This window comes from Silene latifolia, chromosome Y (assembly GCF_048544455.1).
Source record: "Silene latifolia isolate original U9 population chromosome Y, ASM4854445v1, whole genome shotgun sequence".
Classification (NCBI taxonomy): Eukaryota; Viridiplantae; Streptophyta; class Magnoliopsida; order Caryophyllales; family Caryophyllaceae; genus Silene; species Silene latifolia.
Genome location: NC_133538.1, coordinates 52,780,412 through 52,794,877, shown reverse-complemented (window position 1 = coordinate 52,794,877; position 14,466 = coordinate 52,780,412). Strand labels below are relative to the sequence as shown.

General features: G+C 42.0%; 2 protein-coding genes across 2 annotated transcripts; both read right to left on the bottom strand.

Annotated features, from left to right (window-relative positions):
* Positions 1 to 1,830: 1,830 nt before the first annotated feature.
* On the bottom strand, positions 1,831 to 2,643 carry LOC141628043 (uncharacterized). Its single transcript, XM_074441232.1, has one exon. It carries the CDS (start codon positions 2,641 to 2,643, stop codon positions 1,831 to 1,833), a length of 813 nt encoding a protein of 270 aa, XP_074297333.1.
* A 639-nt stretch (positions 2,644 to 3,282) lies between these two features.
* On the bottom strand, positions 3,283 to 8,120 carry LOC141628042 (uncharacterized). The gene is made up of 2 exons (XM_074441231.1): positions 8,055 to 8,120; positions 3,283 to 4,017 (listed from the first exon to the last, which is right to left on the bottom strand). The coding sequence occupies exons 1-2, from the start codon at positions 8,118 to 8,120 to the stop codon at positions 3,283 to 3,285; spliced, it is 801 nt and encodes a 266-aa protein (XP_074297332.1).
* Positions 8,121 to 14,466: the final 6,346 nt, after the last annotated feature.

Genomic DNA, 14,466 nt, shown 5'->3' with positions numbered 1-14,466 from the left:
TAGGATTTGACCGACCCAATAAAGATCGAAAGATAGGGAAGGGAGATAGCCTGCTTAATTAAGACGACTAGATTAATTAGATCGAAAGATAGATTAATTTAGACCTTTCAGTCACTTTTCAGGACGAAAGTCAGTATTAGTGGTATTAGGGACCTGTAGCGAGATCGAAATATGCTACCATTGAGAGTGGACCGAGAGGACCTCTTATTTTCCCGTGTCACGTGATTGTTTTAGACCTACCTAGTTTGCTGCCGCCGAAACTATAGTGAACCAACCATTCTTGCACCCTTTTAATCCTTGATTTTATCTACTGTTTAGTTTATTTTACTTTTATTGTTTTAGCTATAGACCAAATCAACTCAATCCCCACATACTGTTACCTTAGACTGAAATTAGGCAACTAATAATTACATCTGCCTCTCTGTGGTTCGACCCTGCTACCGCTGTCTATAGTTGTAGTTGGAAATTATAAATATTATTTTTGGTGCTCACAACGACGGGCATCAACTAGTTGCCCCGACGCAGCTTCGTATCTCCTCAAAATATCACTCACCACCTCCGCTTCATCCTCCGTTGCTTTCACAAAGAAGATGCTGTCATCCGCAAAGAATAAATGAGAGATAGTAGGAGTTGTCGCTGCTACCCGCAGCCCATGCAGAGAGCCGTGTTAAATAGCCCATCGCATAAGATTAGATAATGCCTCCGCGCACAGAATAAACAGGTATGGGGACAAGGGATCCCCTTGGTGTAAACCACGCTCAGGCCGAAACCCCTCCGTCTGAACTCCATTGATGAGAACCGAAAAAGAGACAGATGAAACACATCTCATAACCCGACTAATCCACCCGTGGTCAAAACCCATCACCTCCAGAACCCGTCTCAGAAACCGCCATTCGACCCTATCATAGGCCTTAGCCATATCAAGCTTAATCGCCATGTGCCCCTCAGCTTGTCTTGAACTCTTCATATGATGAAACATCTCAAAAGCAATGAGTACATTATCCGTGATAAGACGGCCAGGGGTAAAAACACTTTGATTTTCGGACACAATTTCACCCAGAAAAATTTTGAGACGGTTTGCTAGAACTTTTGAGACTAGCTTTTACACCACATTACACAAACTAATAGGTCGAAAATCTCGAATTTTATCCGGCGCTTTCTTTTTTTGATTAGAACGATATTAGTCTCATTAAAATCGCCCGGATCCAATTCTCCTCTTAAAATTCCCAAAACCGTGGCAATCACATCCGGCCCAATAATATGCCATGAAGATTGGAAAAATAAAGCATTCATACCATCCGGTCCTGGCGCTTTTAAAGGATGCATTTGATTCAAAGCTTCGACCACTTCTTCTTCTCGGTATTCTTATCTCAAAATCAGTTTTATACGCTCCAAAACCCGTCCCTCCAACCCTACTAACACATCATCAAATTCACTTGGTTGTGTCGAAGAGAACAGCTGCCTAAAATAGGCCGTAGCCACCCCCGCAACATCATCATGTCCAGCCCGTTCCACCCCATTATCATCAACAAGCATGCCAATATAATTTTTCCTCTTCCTCTCCCCCGCCCTATTGTGGAAAAATTTAGTATTTCGATCTCCATCCGCTAGCCATAGAGCCCGTGATCGTTGTCGCCAATATTGTTCTTCTTGTCGCCTAAGATTAGCAATCTCAGCAACAAGTTTTTTCCTATGTCGAATCTCCTCCTCAGACCGATTACCTGCAGTTAAACGAGCCAGCTGACGATTTTTGCGTTCGATCATGTACCCAATTGTCTTGATACTTGATTTTTTCCATTGGTTTAGTTCACGGGTGCAAGCTCTAATCGCTTAACCCAAAACACCACGCCCTTTATCCACCCCACGTCTCACTGCCTCCTCATATCCCTCCTCCCCAATCCAAATCTGCTCGAATTTGAAACCCTGCCTAGCTGTCTGTGCCGCCACTCGGTTATCCAGGCTCAGCTTGATTGGAGCATGGTCAGACCACTCCCGCGTTAAATGGAACAACTTCGCGTAAGGAAAAATATCTAGCCACGAGGTCGTGCACATCGCCTTGTCAATCATACTCTGCTTATTAGCTTCTCCCGCTTGCCCATTGTCCCAAGTAAATTGGTACCCCTCCCAACCAATATCCATGAGCCCAGAATCACTCACAGCTGCTTGGAAGTTATTCATTTGCCACTGCGCTCTACTCCCTCCTTTCATCTCAGTCGAATATAAAACTTCATTAAAATCACCCATACATAACCACGGAAGATTAGATTTCCTACCCAGAAGTCGAAGTAACTCCCAATATAAGTGTCTATCCGATACAGATGGCCATCCATAAAAACACGTAACTTGCCACTCCCTCTCCCGTTCTCTAACCGTCATATCAATGTGATGGAGTGAAGCCGTCATGAGTGTACAATCTACCTCCTTCTTCCACATAAAAGCAAGACCACCAGCCCTCCCCATACTATCAACCTCAATCCCATAATACCCATCCAATTTCTCTCTCACTCTCCTCATATCACGACCACACAACTTAGTTTCGCACAAAAAAAGTATGGCCGGGGCCTCCCTTCGTACAAGAGCACGGAGATTATTTACAGCATCGGGGTTGCCCAAGCCCCGACAGTTGAGACTTAGCAGATTCATTGGGCCCGGCGGGGTTGAGCTCCCTCAACCTTCGCTTCAGATATCAAGACGTCCCCGTCTGTAGTAATTTTAAGTTTCTTGCTACCATCCTCTCCCACTCCCTCACCCCGTACTCTTTCCCTATTTCACATCTCCCACCTCCTTTAGTCATCACAATAACCTCTCTCGCCATTCTCGTCCACTTCCCAGTCCTCTTTTCCCCTATTTTACTTCCAGATCCACCCCCCTCCTCTCGCCTGAGCCCCGTTACCTGTACACCCGTGGTGTCCTCCAACCGCACCCCCTGCACCTCATCCCCTCCTAAAACATCATACCCCATAGTTTCCCCATCTCGGTCTAGAAAAGTATCAGCCTCTGTTTCCATACCCGCAGGAAGTATCACCCCTCTCTCCCCTCCCTGTTCAGATTCAGGCACCCTCTCCCCTTCCCCTTCCTTCCCTCCATGCGCCTGATTCTCTTCAGAAACCCCATTGTTTTTCATTTTGAGGTCAATTGCAATTGCTTGAAGCTTGTCAATCATCTTTGCTATATCGAATTCGCTAGCTTGCTTTTTTTCTTATTCGAAAACAGTGCTCAAATCCCTCCTTGCCCTACCCGGATCCTTGCTGGTTGTTTTCGTTACCTTCCATGGGGATGCTCTCAACAAATCCCAAAGCGCAGCTCCCCTTCCTCATATGGCCCCTCATCGCAATCCTTCTCGCCATGCCCAATGTGCCCGCATCCATAGCAATATAATGGGAGTCGTTCATATTTTACATCGAACTCAACAACCCTACCCCCCTTCATTTTAATAGGCACGATCGATTTCAAGGGGGCACGGACATCCTGCAGCACTCGTATACGTACCGCTCTGTCAAGTTCGTTATTCAGCCCTACTTCCATGACAATATAGAACCCTAAGGCAGCACCGATTTTCTTTATATTTGTCTCACTCAATCTCCCCGCAATTGGTAAGTCATAAACCCTTGTCCAAATTGGGAAGAAAAATAGCGGGACATCAGTAATCTTACCTTCACAATTTGGTTCATTGAAGCACCATAAGAATTTGTCGAAATGCCATGGTTGCCCCTCGAGAACTTTCGCCTTATCTCGCTCACACCCAAATCGAAAGACGAAAACTTTCTCCTTTGCATCGATGATATTTCCTGCCATAGGTTTTGTAGGGTTCCAAAGTCTAATCATAGATTCAATGGCAGCTTTCGCGTTGGTCGACTTAGAAGCCCAAATTTTCCCGACAAGTAGCAGTTTCTCCTTCCCCTTTTCATCGTCGAAGCCTTCTTCCCATTCAAATATACCATCCTCTCCCTCCGTTACCTCTTCCATAGGCCGCTTTCCGTCACGAATGAGGCCTCGCATCGAACTATCCATCTGTCCCTGCATAGAAAAACAAAATCACAAAGAAAAACAAAGCAAAATCCTTCTCCCTACGATCGAAATCGAAAGAAAAGGCCTCGAGTAAGAGGAGAAATCTAAGTAAAACGATAGACGAAACCCTAGGATTCTCTAGGAGCAGTTTTTTTTAATTTCACGTTGTTGTTTTATAGAAACAGAAGTATTATTAAATAAATATTAAGAAAATTGGTTATGTTTTAGAACTTTTTGGGGCTCAAACGAACTCAATTGATAGAACTATACTCTGATTAAACTGAGTTGCAATTTGGAGTTTTCATCGGTCAGGATCGATTCAAACTAAATTTTGTGGACCAAAGATCAAATAAGGGTAAAATGTTGGACTGTAAATTGGACCAAATAAAGTATGATCTTGTCAAGTCCGGCCCAAATTACATGATTCGTTTGGAATTCAGTGCAAGCCGTTGAACAAACACCCCAAGATACATTGAACTAAACTAAAGTAAGCTAAGGGTCTTTCATTTAAAGAAATTTGAATTCCAATACTTTATAGTCTAGAAAAAATAATTCGAATCTTGTACCCAAATGAAACAAACCCCATGATTGTAAACTTGATGACCAAATATTGAACCTAAATATATTCGTCATGCACTCAATCTAGTCTAGTTAACATATCGAGACTAAAACCTACTAATCCTTAATTATCAATTCTTATTTAAGATCGTTTTAACCTAAAACGACTCTCACACCCGATTATAATAGAATTGAAAATAAATAAAGGTTATCAAATGTCTTAAATTAAGACACTCTTAAGTAAGATGAACTGGTCCCCTAATCCTACCCCACTAGAAGTGGAAATGACAAAACTAACTCGACCCGAACGCGATCCGAACCGGGACTCTAGTTTCCCCTGGGAGGGAGATCTCCCCGCTGCCTTACTCATAGAAGCCCCCGGGTTGACCCCCAAATCTACCCGATATCTGAATTGACCTGAATTATCCAAGCCGCTCAAATGTTTATTATCAAAATCTGGCTGTTATCCCCAAATAATTTGAAAACAACCATGCCAAAAATGACCCAACCTAATTATTAAAAATCTAAACAACCCGAACTGAAATTAAACCGACCCGAACCTAACCCGATTGACCTGTTTGTCTGGTCTAGTCTAAAACTCTACAACTAGTGACCCAATATTCCACAATGGAGTATGGACTACAAGTCTTCAATCTAGTTGGGCATATTTCTACATAATAATCCCGATTTGTAAATATCGTCGACGTTTTAGTAAATATCGTCGACGTTTTCATTCCAAAAGACGATAATGTCCTTTGCATAATTACACTCTTTTCTCTCTCTAAACAATTTTCTCTCAAATTCTACTAAAAACCAACTGCATTTCGATCTCTCATGTGCATTAAACCAATTAAAAAATGTTAGAAATTAATGCACATCGACTAGAAAACTTAAATAATTTTAAAAAATTGGCAAATAAACGTATTAAACACGATTTTTAAAAAAAAAATGAACTAGCTCATGGACTAAATGTTGAGATTCAACAATCGACCATGGACCAAACGTTGAAAACCAACGTTTGCCATGGTCCAAACGTGGGAAACCAACGTTGGCCATGGTCCAAACGTTGGAATCCCACGTTTGGCTATGGTGATTTTTTTCGGAAATTTCCCATGGTACCCTGGAACTTTGGCAGATTACACATGGTACCCCTCATTTTAAGTTTCTACATGTGGTACCCCTGTATTTACATTTTTCTTTCCCAGAATACCGTTGGCAGATTTCCGTCATAACACCGTTACAATTATTGACTAATAACTCCCTTTTTTGTTATCTATATCCATATTAAATCTAACAAAACACACTTCAAGCCTAAATGCCTAAATCTCACTCATCCCCTCTACCACTACCACCACACCACCACCACCACCAAACTCTGACGACCACCACTCTCCAACCCTTATTCCCGCTCTAGTTCAAACCCATTCCAGCCCTATACCACACCCTAATCAGCCCCATACACAACCACGAATCAAACAACCTGAATCTACCCTGAATCCGCCAACTTCAAAGCCCGAAAAAGAGTGAAAAATGTGGGGTTGTTTTGGGCGTGTGTGTAACAGCCCCTCATACCAAGGTACCTTACCAGGACTACCCCAGCATGAAAGGCTGTTACCATCTCGGTTGCCCGAGATTAGTACATATCAAAAGCAACAGTCCCAAACACATTTATTAAGATACGGTAAAGTATTAAAAGTTACAATGTTCCAAAATCAAATAATGTAAATCCAAATGCTATCAATTACAAAACAAATGCTAAGACTCGTGATGGTGATACTAAATCTGGCGTGACGACTCTCCCATGACCGCCCTAAGCTCACCAAATGCATTACCTGTCGCAGCCTGCTCACCATCCCCGAATGTATCACCGCAGATTTTACAAAACAACAACGGGGTCAGTACTGCTCAATCAAAATAAGACAAGGCATAATTAACCAGCTGATCATCCTCCATCCCCAGTCTCCCGATCTCACAGTAACCGACTACACACCGAAGTGTGTAGCCCTGCCAGACTACCCATCGCAACAGGTAGTCCACGCCGCCAGTGAAGGACCGAACCCAATCCCCACCAAAATCCCGCTCATCAACGAGCGATAACCCAGTCCCTTAATGTGCACATCCCTTCCCGTGACGGGTTCCACGGAGGGCGAACTAGGGTGTGAAGCCACTCCCACAAGTGACTCCACCACAAACCTCACAACACCATCACAACCACCACTATCACACCAACACTCCGATGATCAGCAGAGAACAGTAAAACACAATACAAACACATCTTAATTCAAGTAACAGTAACTGAGTAGGGAAACCCTACCTTAGCAACAACAGCAGTGAAGAGAATTAAGCAACTAGAACGGCTCCTCTATGAAGTCTTCGCCTAAACAATAATCACATAACATAATTACTAATTGCAAAACCCCATTTCCCCCAATTCATGATTATAGATAAACCCTAGAATAATCACCAACAAACATGGGGATAAAGACTTGCCGACGAAAGAGTGAAGGATTGAATACGATTGCTATGATGGTCTACAGACACAAAGGAGAGATTCGGAGTGATTAGAGTGTCGTACGTTGATTAGGTTTTGTAAATAGTGTTTAGAAGCTGATTATCGAAATTATATAACGCCCTAATTACTCCCGAATCAAACCGCTGAAATATTGCTCGCCAGACCGGATACTCGGTCGAGTATAGAGTATACTCGGCCGAGTATCCTCTACTCGGTCGAGTATTCAGTATCCTCGGCCGAGTGTTCCTCGGCAGTAGCCAAACAAATTACACAACCCACACTACTCGACCGAGTAGGCTATACTCGGTCGAGTACCGGCCTATAAAATCCGTATTATTACAGTGTTCCCCCCTTAAAAAGAACTTCGTCCCCGAAGTTCACACTCTACCCAAAACAAACACAACAAAACGACCTTCCGACACAACATACTAACAATATACTAGCACAAAATATCACAAACCCGACTAGCCCGACTCAAACTAAGACAAAAACACACATGCGACCATCTCCTACCCCCCTAAAAAGACAACGGTTACGTCCCCGTAACCAACCATTCCTGATAAAATAGGTTAGGAAAACGCTCTCGTATAGCCTCCTCTGGTTCCCATGTGGCTCCTTCCATGTTGTGATTGGACCAAAGTACCTTGAGTAAAACGGTCTCACCATTCCTTGTCTTGCGTACTTTGCGGTCTAGGATATCCTTAGGAATCTCAGCATAGGACAAGGACTCATCAAGCTCGATATTCCCAACCTCAAGTACATGTGACGGGTCACTCACATATTACCGGAGCTGTGAAACATGAAAGACATTCTGGACTCTATTCAAAGATGGTGGCAAAGTTAACCTGTAGGCTACCTCGCCTATGCGATACAAAATCTCATAAGGACCTATAAACTTCTGGCTCAACTTGCCTTTATTTCTAAATCTCATCACTCCTCGCATAGGTGACACTTTCAAAAGGACCTTGTCACTTACTGCAAACCCTATGTCTCTGCGGTGCAAGTCGGCATAACTCTTCTGACGATCTTGAGTTGCTCTCATCTTTTAACGAATTAACCGAACCTGCTCAACCATATCCTGAACCATCTGTGGTCCTAAAACCACTTCCTCTGCACTATCGTCCCAACAAACTGGACTTCGGCACTTCCGACCATACAAAGCCTCAAAAGGTGCCATCCCGATACTGGTATGATAACTGTTATTGTACGAAAACTTGATCAGATCAAGCCTGTCTTCCCAGCTTCCCCCAAACTCCATGCCACATGCTCTCAGCATGTCCTACAAGGTCTTGATAGTCCTCTCAGTCTGACCATCAGTTGCAGGATAAAAAGCGGTGCTCATCTTCAAGGTAGTACCCATTAATTCTTGCAGTTCTTGCCAAAACTTGGATATAAACCTCGCATCACGATCCGACACTATATCCGTAGGTATACCATGTAACTGAACCACATGTCTCCTATAACCCAAGGCCAGCTGCATCTTGGACCAAGTATCCTTCATAGGAATAAAATGAGCTGACTTTGTCAACCGATCAACAATTCCTCAGATCATGTTATTACCTTGCTGTGACCTAGGTAACCCAACCACAAAGTCCATAGAAATCAACTCCCACTTCCACTCAGGTACCTCCAAGGGTTGAATCTTACCTTGTGGTCTCCGCTGGTCACCCTTGACCCTCTGACAGGTCAAACACCTAGCCACGAACTTAGCTACATCCCTCTTCATGTTTGGCCACCAGAAAGTCTTCTTAAGGTCTTTATACAGCTTATCACCACCTGGGTGAACCAAATAAGGAGCGTAATGAGCCTATGTCAGGATCACTCTCCTTAAATCTGCATCCTCAGGAACACACCATCTCCCATCAAAACGAACACTCCCATCTGTGTGGATAGAAAACCTGAAAACTGTGCCACTCTCCACTCTAGACTTCCACTCTTGGGTCTTAGGATCAAGCTCTAGCTTACTCTTGATGTTCTCATACAAATCCAGCTCGATCGTCAAATCCCCGATGGCATCCCCTTTCCTTATCATAAAGATCCCCATCTTACACATCTCATCCCTTAGCTTCAGCAAAGACATAGCTGTACATAACCAATGAACGCTCTTCCTACTCTGATCATCTGCAACAACATTAGACTTACCCTCGTGATAGATGATCTCCATATCGTAGTCCCCGATTAGCTCCATCCATCGTCTCTATCGCGAATTAAGCTCCTTCTGAGTGTAGATATACTTCAGACTCTTATGATCTGAAAACACCTTAAAGGTTGCCCCATAAAGGTAGTGCCTCTAAATCTTAAGAGCAAAAACAACTGCACCCAGTTCTACATCATGAGTAGGGTAGTTCTCCTCATATGGCTTCAGCTGCCTCGAAGCATACACTATAACTTTCCCTTCCTTCATGAACACACAACCTAGACCATTCTTTGAAGCATCGGTATATACTTCAAAGTTCTCACATCCCTCTGGCAAAGCTAGAATAGGAGATGTGGTCAAACGCTCCTTTAAAGTCTGGAACGCCGTCTCACAACTCTCATCCCAAACAAATCTGGTCTCTTTCCTCATCAAAGCAGTCATAGGCCGTGCTATGGTGGAAAAGTCTTTCACGAACCTCCTGTAGTAGCCAGCAAGGCCCAAGAAACTCCGAACCTCGGCAACACTCTTCGGTGTTTCCCACTTGGTCACGGCCTCAATCTTGCTAGGATCCACGGATACTCCCTTCTTAGATATGACATGACCCAGAAAAGCCACCTCTTCTAACCAGAACTCACACTTTCATAACTTGGCATAAAGCTGGTTCTCTCTCAGAGTTTGCAAAACGATCCTTAGGTGCTTCTCATGTTCCTCCTTAGTCTTAGAGTAGACTAAGATGTCGTCAATGAAGACAACCACGAACTTATCCAAAAACAGACTGAAAATCCGATTCATCAAATCCATGAAAGCTGTTGGTGCATTGGTCAAACCAATAGGCATTACCACATACTCATTGACAAGCTAGTTGTATACCTATCAAAAATAACCAAATGGCTCTAACTAATATAGCTAAGGAAGTCGGGTCGATCTCCACAGGGAGATGGGAAAATGTCAGCTTTAACTAAGTCTGTCATGGTAACCAATTTGGGGGTTTGAATTTGTTTGTTGTAAACTAATAAGATTAAGGAAGAGGGGAAAGGCAAGAGAATAAGGATTAAGCAAATAAGGAGAAAATAGCTAAGACAGTCGGTTCACCATGATCATTCAGTCAAGCAATCTAGGTCTCAGATCAATGCAAGTATGGTCTATGGGGCAGTGAATATCTCCTTCCGGTCTCAATTCGCCCTAAAGCACAAATAGCTTAGCTTCCGCCCTCACTACGGTGCCCTAATGTTTGCTACGAGTCTCACCCTTTCCAACCTTCCGGTCCAAGTCAAGGTTTACTACGATTAAATGACCAATTGCATCGACTCAATTAGACAGAAATAATTAAATGTAGCGATTAACACCATAAACTACACAGGCATTAAACCTAATATATCAGTTTACAATTCCTTCTAATCATGGATTCCCTAAGTCTTAGCAAAAAGAATTAGCTATGCATTATCATCGGATTAACAATAACCATACATAGACAAGAAGAATTAAACATGATAACAATAAACAAGAGAGATTTGACTAAAGCAGGTTCAAAAATAAAAGAAGAAAAGAAGTAATAGCAATAAAAGAGATTAAGAATTAGAAGAAAGTATAATACCGATTACAAGGTTTTATTCTGAGTTGTAGCTTAGAGTAAGTGTAGAAGAGAGAAAAAGGGAAGAGAAGAGCTGAAGAAGAGTAACACAGTCTGTAGTGTAAAATAGAACACGAAAATCTCACTGCTAAATCTAATCCAATAGCCTAATTACAAAGCCCATACAAAATAAGGTAAAAACTCAGCTACGGGATAAAACCTCTCGATCGAGAGGAATTAAACCACTCGATCGAGGAACTAAGCAGCAATTCCACTCGATCGAATGGAAAAACCGTTCGATCGAGGACTTCTTATAATAGCCTTCTCGATCGAGTATGAAAACAACTCGATCGAGTGAAACTTCAAGAGATAAAGCATTCGATCAACTGAAAAGAGGTCGATCGAGCTATATTAGCGCATACGGCACTTTGACACCTTCCGGAATCAGCTCACATGTCTTCAAAGTAATGGATTCCGAGCTCCGATTCCTTGTTCTCCATAAATGTATGCAAAAAAGATGAGTTTAGGCTCGATTTATCTTCTTTCCGGTCTGTACCTGCAATTTACAGAAGACAAACCAAATTAGACTATTCGAGGGTATTTGTACCTAGATGCCACATGAAATAGTACAAAAATGCGTGTAAAAATTAGGTAAAAACCTTATATAAAATACACGCATTAAATCTCCCCAAAACAAACCTTTGCTTGTCCCCAAGCAAACTATGAATGCAACTAAGAATAAACAGTGGAACTGGACCAACGCATCAGCTACACATCATCCACCAAAACCAGTTTAATGCAACAACTAACAATGTGGCAAGTGATAAGTGCAAACGAATTAAATCAATGTTTCAAACTTACTGAACCGTCGACCATGCAAGACTCAAAGATATCGGACTCTCACGGATTGCTCATCACTCAAATTTAAGCACAGGGTGAGTATATAAGTAAGAGATAGAAAGAAGTAAAGACACTCACCTAACTCGACCTATAAGAACATGCATGCAATCTAACATGAATAAAGTCTCTACAACCGTACATATGCCTTCCAACCAAACTAATGACCAAGACACATGCCGAGGACTTACATTTGGGTAAGTGAGGTAATGGGTGAGAAGGGGCTAAAATGAATTTGGAAATGTGGAGTTAATAGCCAGGCTAGCAACAACGGATCCAAATTTTGAAACTACATCCCAACTTCATACTCAATATATATCAATACAAAACAGTGCAAATTGAATGCACTCAACTCACAATACACCATAAACTTGTCAACTCCCCATAGGATACAAATAAGATATGGGAGTGAAAATCATCTATACAACTCTTCATTTTTGCGCATATGATTTTCTCCTTTCTTTTTCATATATTTTTTCAATTCTTTTTCTATTGTTTTTTTCTTTTTCATAGCATTTTTCTTTTCATTCCCTTCAATTCTTCCACCGACTTCTGAAATCAGATATATAACCAAACTGCAGTAAAGCTTCCCGACCAGCTACTAATCACTAGCTCGGCTAGGATAGGCAAAATTATAGATTGTAGCTAATAGGACAAAAAGGCAATTTGGCTATGTGAGGCTCATGGGTAGAATAGAATAAAGGGAACTGCCTCTCCTAACATGCGTCACCATCCACAGACCGAATGCATACAGGTATTAAGAAGACTAGATTCATACTTATGCAAATTGATGTTACATGCATTATAGAGAGTACTACTCACATCCTACATGAAACCGGTCATGAATGTCACCAGTTTATAAAGCTCTAACCTCAGAATGTAATATAGCTTGACAATACATGAGTCAAGTCTATTCGTTCAGATAAGAGGGAAACAAAAACTCGTAGATTATGCACATATCAGGCCAACAATATGTCAAGAATATGCAGGGCAGAGGTAAAGATTCAATGTAGCATCAAAGTTCAAACGTTCCGACTCAAAATAAACGTGAATTTTTGATTTTTATGTGATTTTTGAATTAAAAACAACGATGCATGCGAAAATGAATAAACGTGCAAACAGAAATGCAAGAAAACATGCAGACATAGATATGGATGCATACCTCCCCGAACCAAACCGTACAATGCCTTCATTGTACCAAAAATAAGAGAAGAAATTCAAACTAAGGAGAAAAGGATAACGGGAGTCGGAAAACTTACAAGACGTCATGAAGAGGGACCTCCCCAAACCGACCATGAACACGGGAGGTCATAGGAAGTCCAACAGCAGCTCATCAGATGGAAAATAGCTGCGGGAACCAGGATCTGCTCGATCGAACAACTCAGAATAGTTCGATCGAGAGGAATGGCGTCAAAAACACTCGATCGAGAGAATATGTTACTCGATCGAGAGAACATGATTTGCAGCATTTCGATCGCGGATAGCAATTGCTCGATCGAGTGTAAATCTTAGCTTTTAGAAAAACCACTCGATCGAGCTGCTTCACCTGCAAAATGCGTATAAGAAGCATAGTAAATACAAAGGACGCATAGTTTGGCGTTAAATTTCAACATACAGCTAAAGGAAAAGAAATAAGTTCAACAAAAGTACAACAAAACAGTCCGGGTTGCCTCCCGGAAAGCGCAGGTTTAAGAGGTCCCGCACAACCTTTCTGGCATCAATTAACTGGCGCATCAAGCTTGTCGAAGTACAAAACTTCAACACGATTGTCAGCATCATTTGCTTCGTGATAGTGCTTCACATATTGCCCATTCACCTTGAACCTATTTCCCTCAGGACCTTCTAGCTCAACGGATCCAAATTTAGTGACGGCAGTCACTATATAAGGTCCACTCCACCTGGACTTCAGCTTGCCAGGAAATAGTCGCAGTCAGGCATTAAACAGCAACAACTTCTGTCCGACATGAAATTCCCGAGGTAAAATTCTTTTGTCATGCCATCTCTTCGTCTTCTCCTTGTAAATGCGTGAGCTATCATAGGCGTTGAGCCTAAACTCCTCTAGTTCATCTAGCTGCAAAAGACGGTTCTGACCACACAACTTAGGATCAAAGTTTAGTTCACGAATTTCCCACCAAGCTTTACATTCCAACTCAATAGGTAAATGACATGATTTCCCATAGACTAATGATGCGTGTATTTTATATAAGGTTTTTACCTCATTTTTACACGCATTTCTGTATTATTTATGTAGCATCTGGCTACAAATACCCCCGAATATTCTACTTTGGTTCGTTTTACGTAAATTGCAGGAATAAACCAAAGAGGAGCTAAATCGAGCCTTAATTCGTCCCATTTGCATGCATTTACGGAGAACGAGGAGTTGAGTTGGAGCTTGGAAACTACCAGTTTGAGGTGCGCATAGAAGAAAAGAAGCTAAGCAAACAAAAGACGAACTTCAAATTACTAGTGCCTACTTTGAAAAGCTATATCTCAAGTTATACAATAGATATTCAGGCGATTCCAATTTTAGATGAAAGCTTGTCCTCTTAGCTTTCCAACGCCACCAGAATCACCCTGTTTGCCCAAGTAACGAAAAAATGGCAGCCGTTTGAAGTTCAGTGCGCGAAGTAGGAATTGTGTGTTGGAAAGTACTCGATCGAGTAGATTTATGTTCGATCGAGTCCTTTTTCTACTCGATCGAGTAGATTCAATTTAAGGTTTACTCGATCGAGTAGATTTTCTACTTGATCGAGTAGTTTAAGCTTAATTTTACTCGATCGAGTG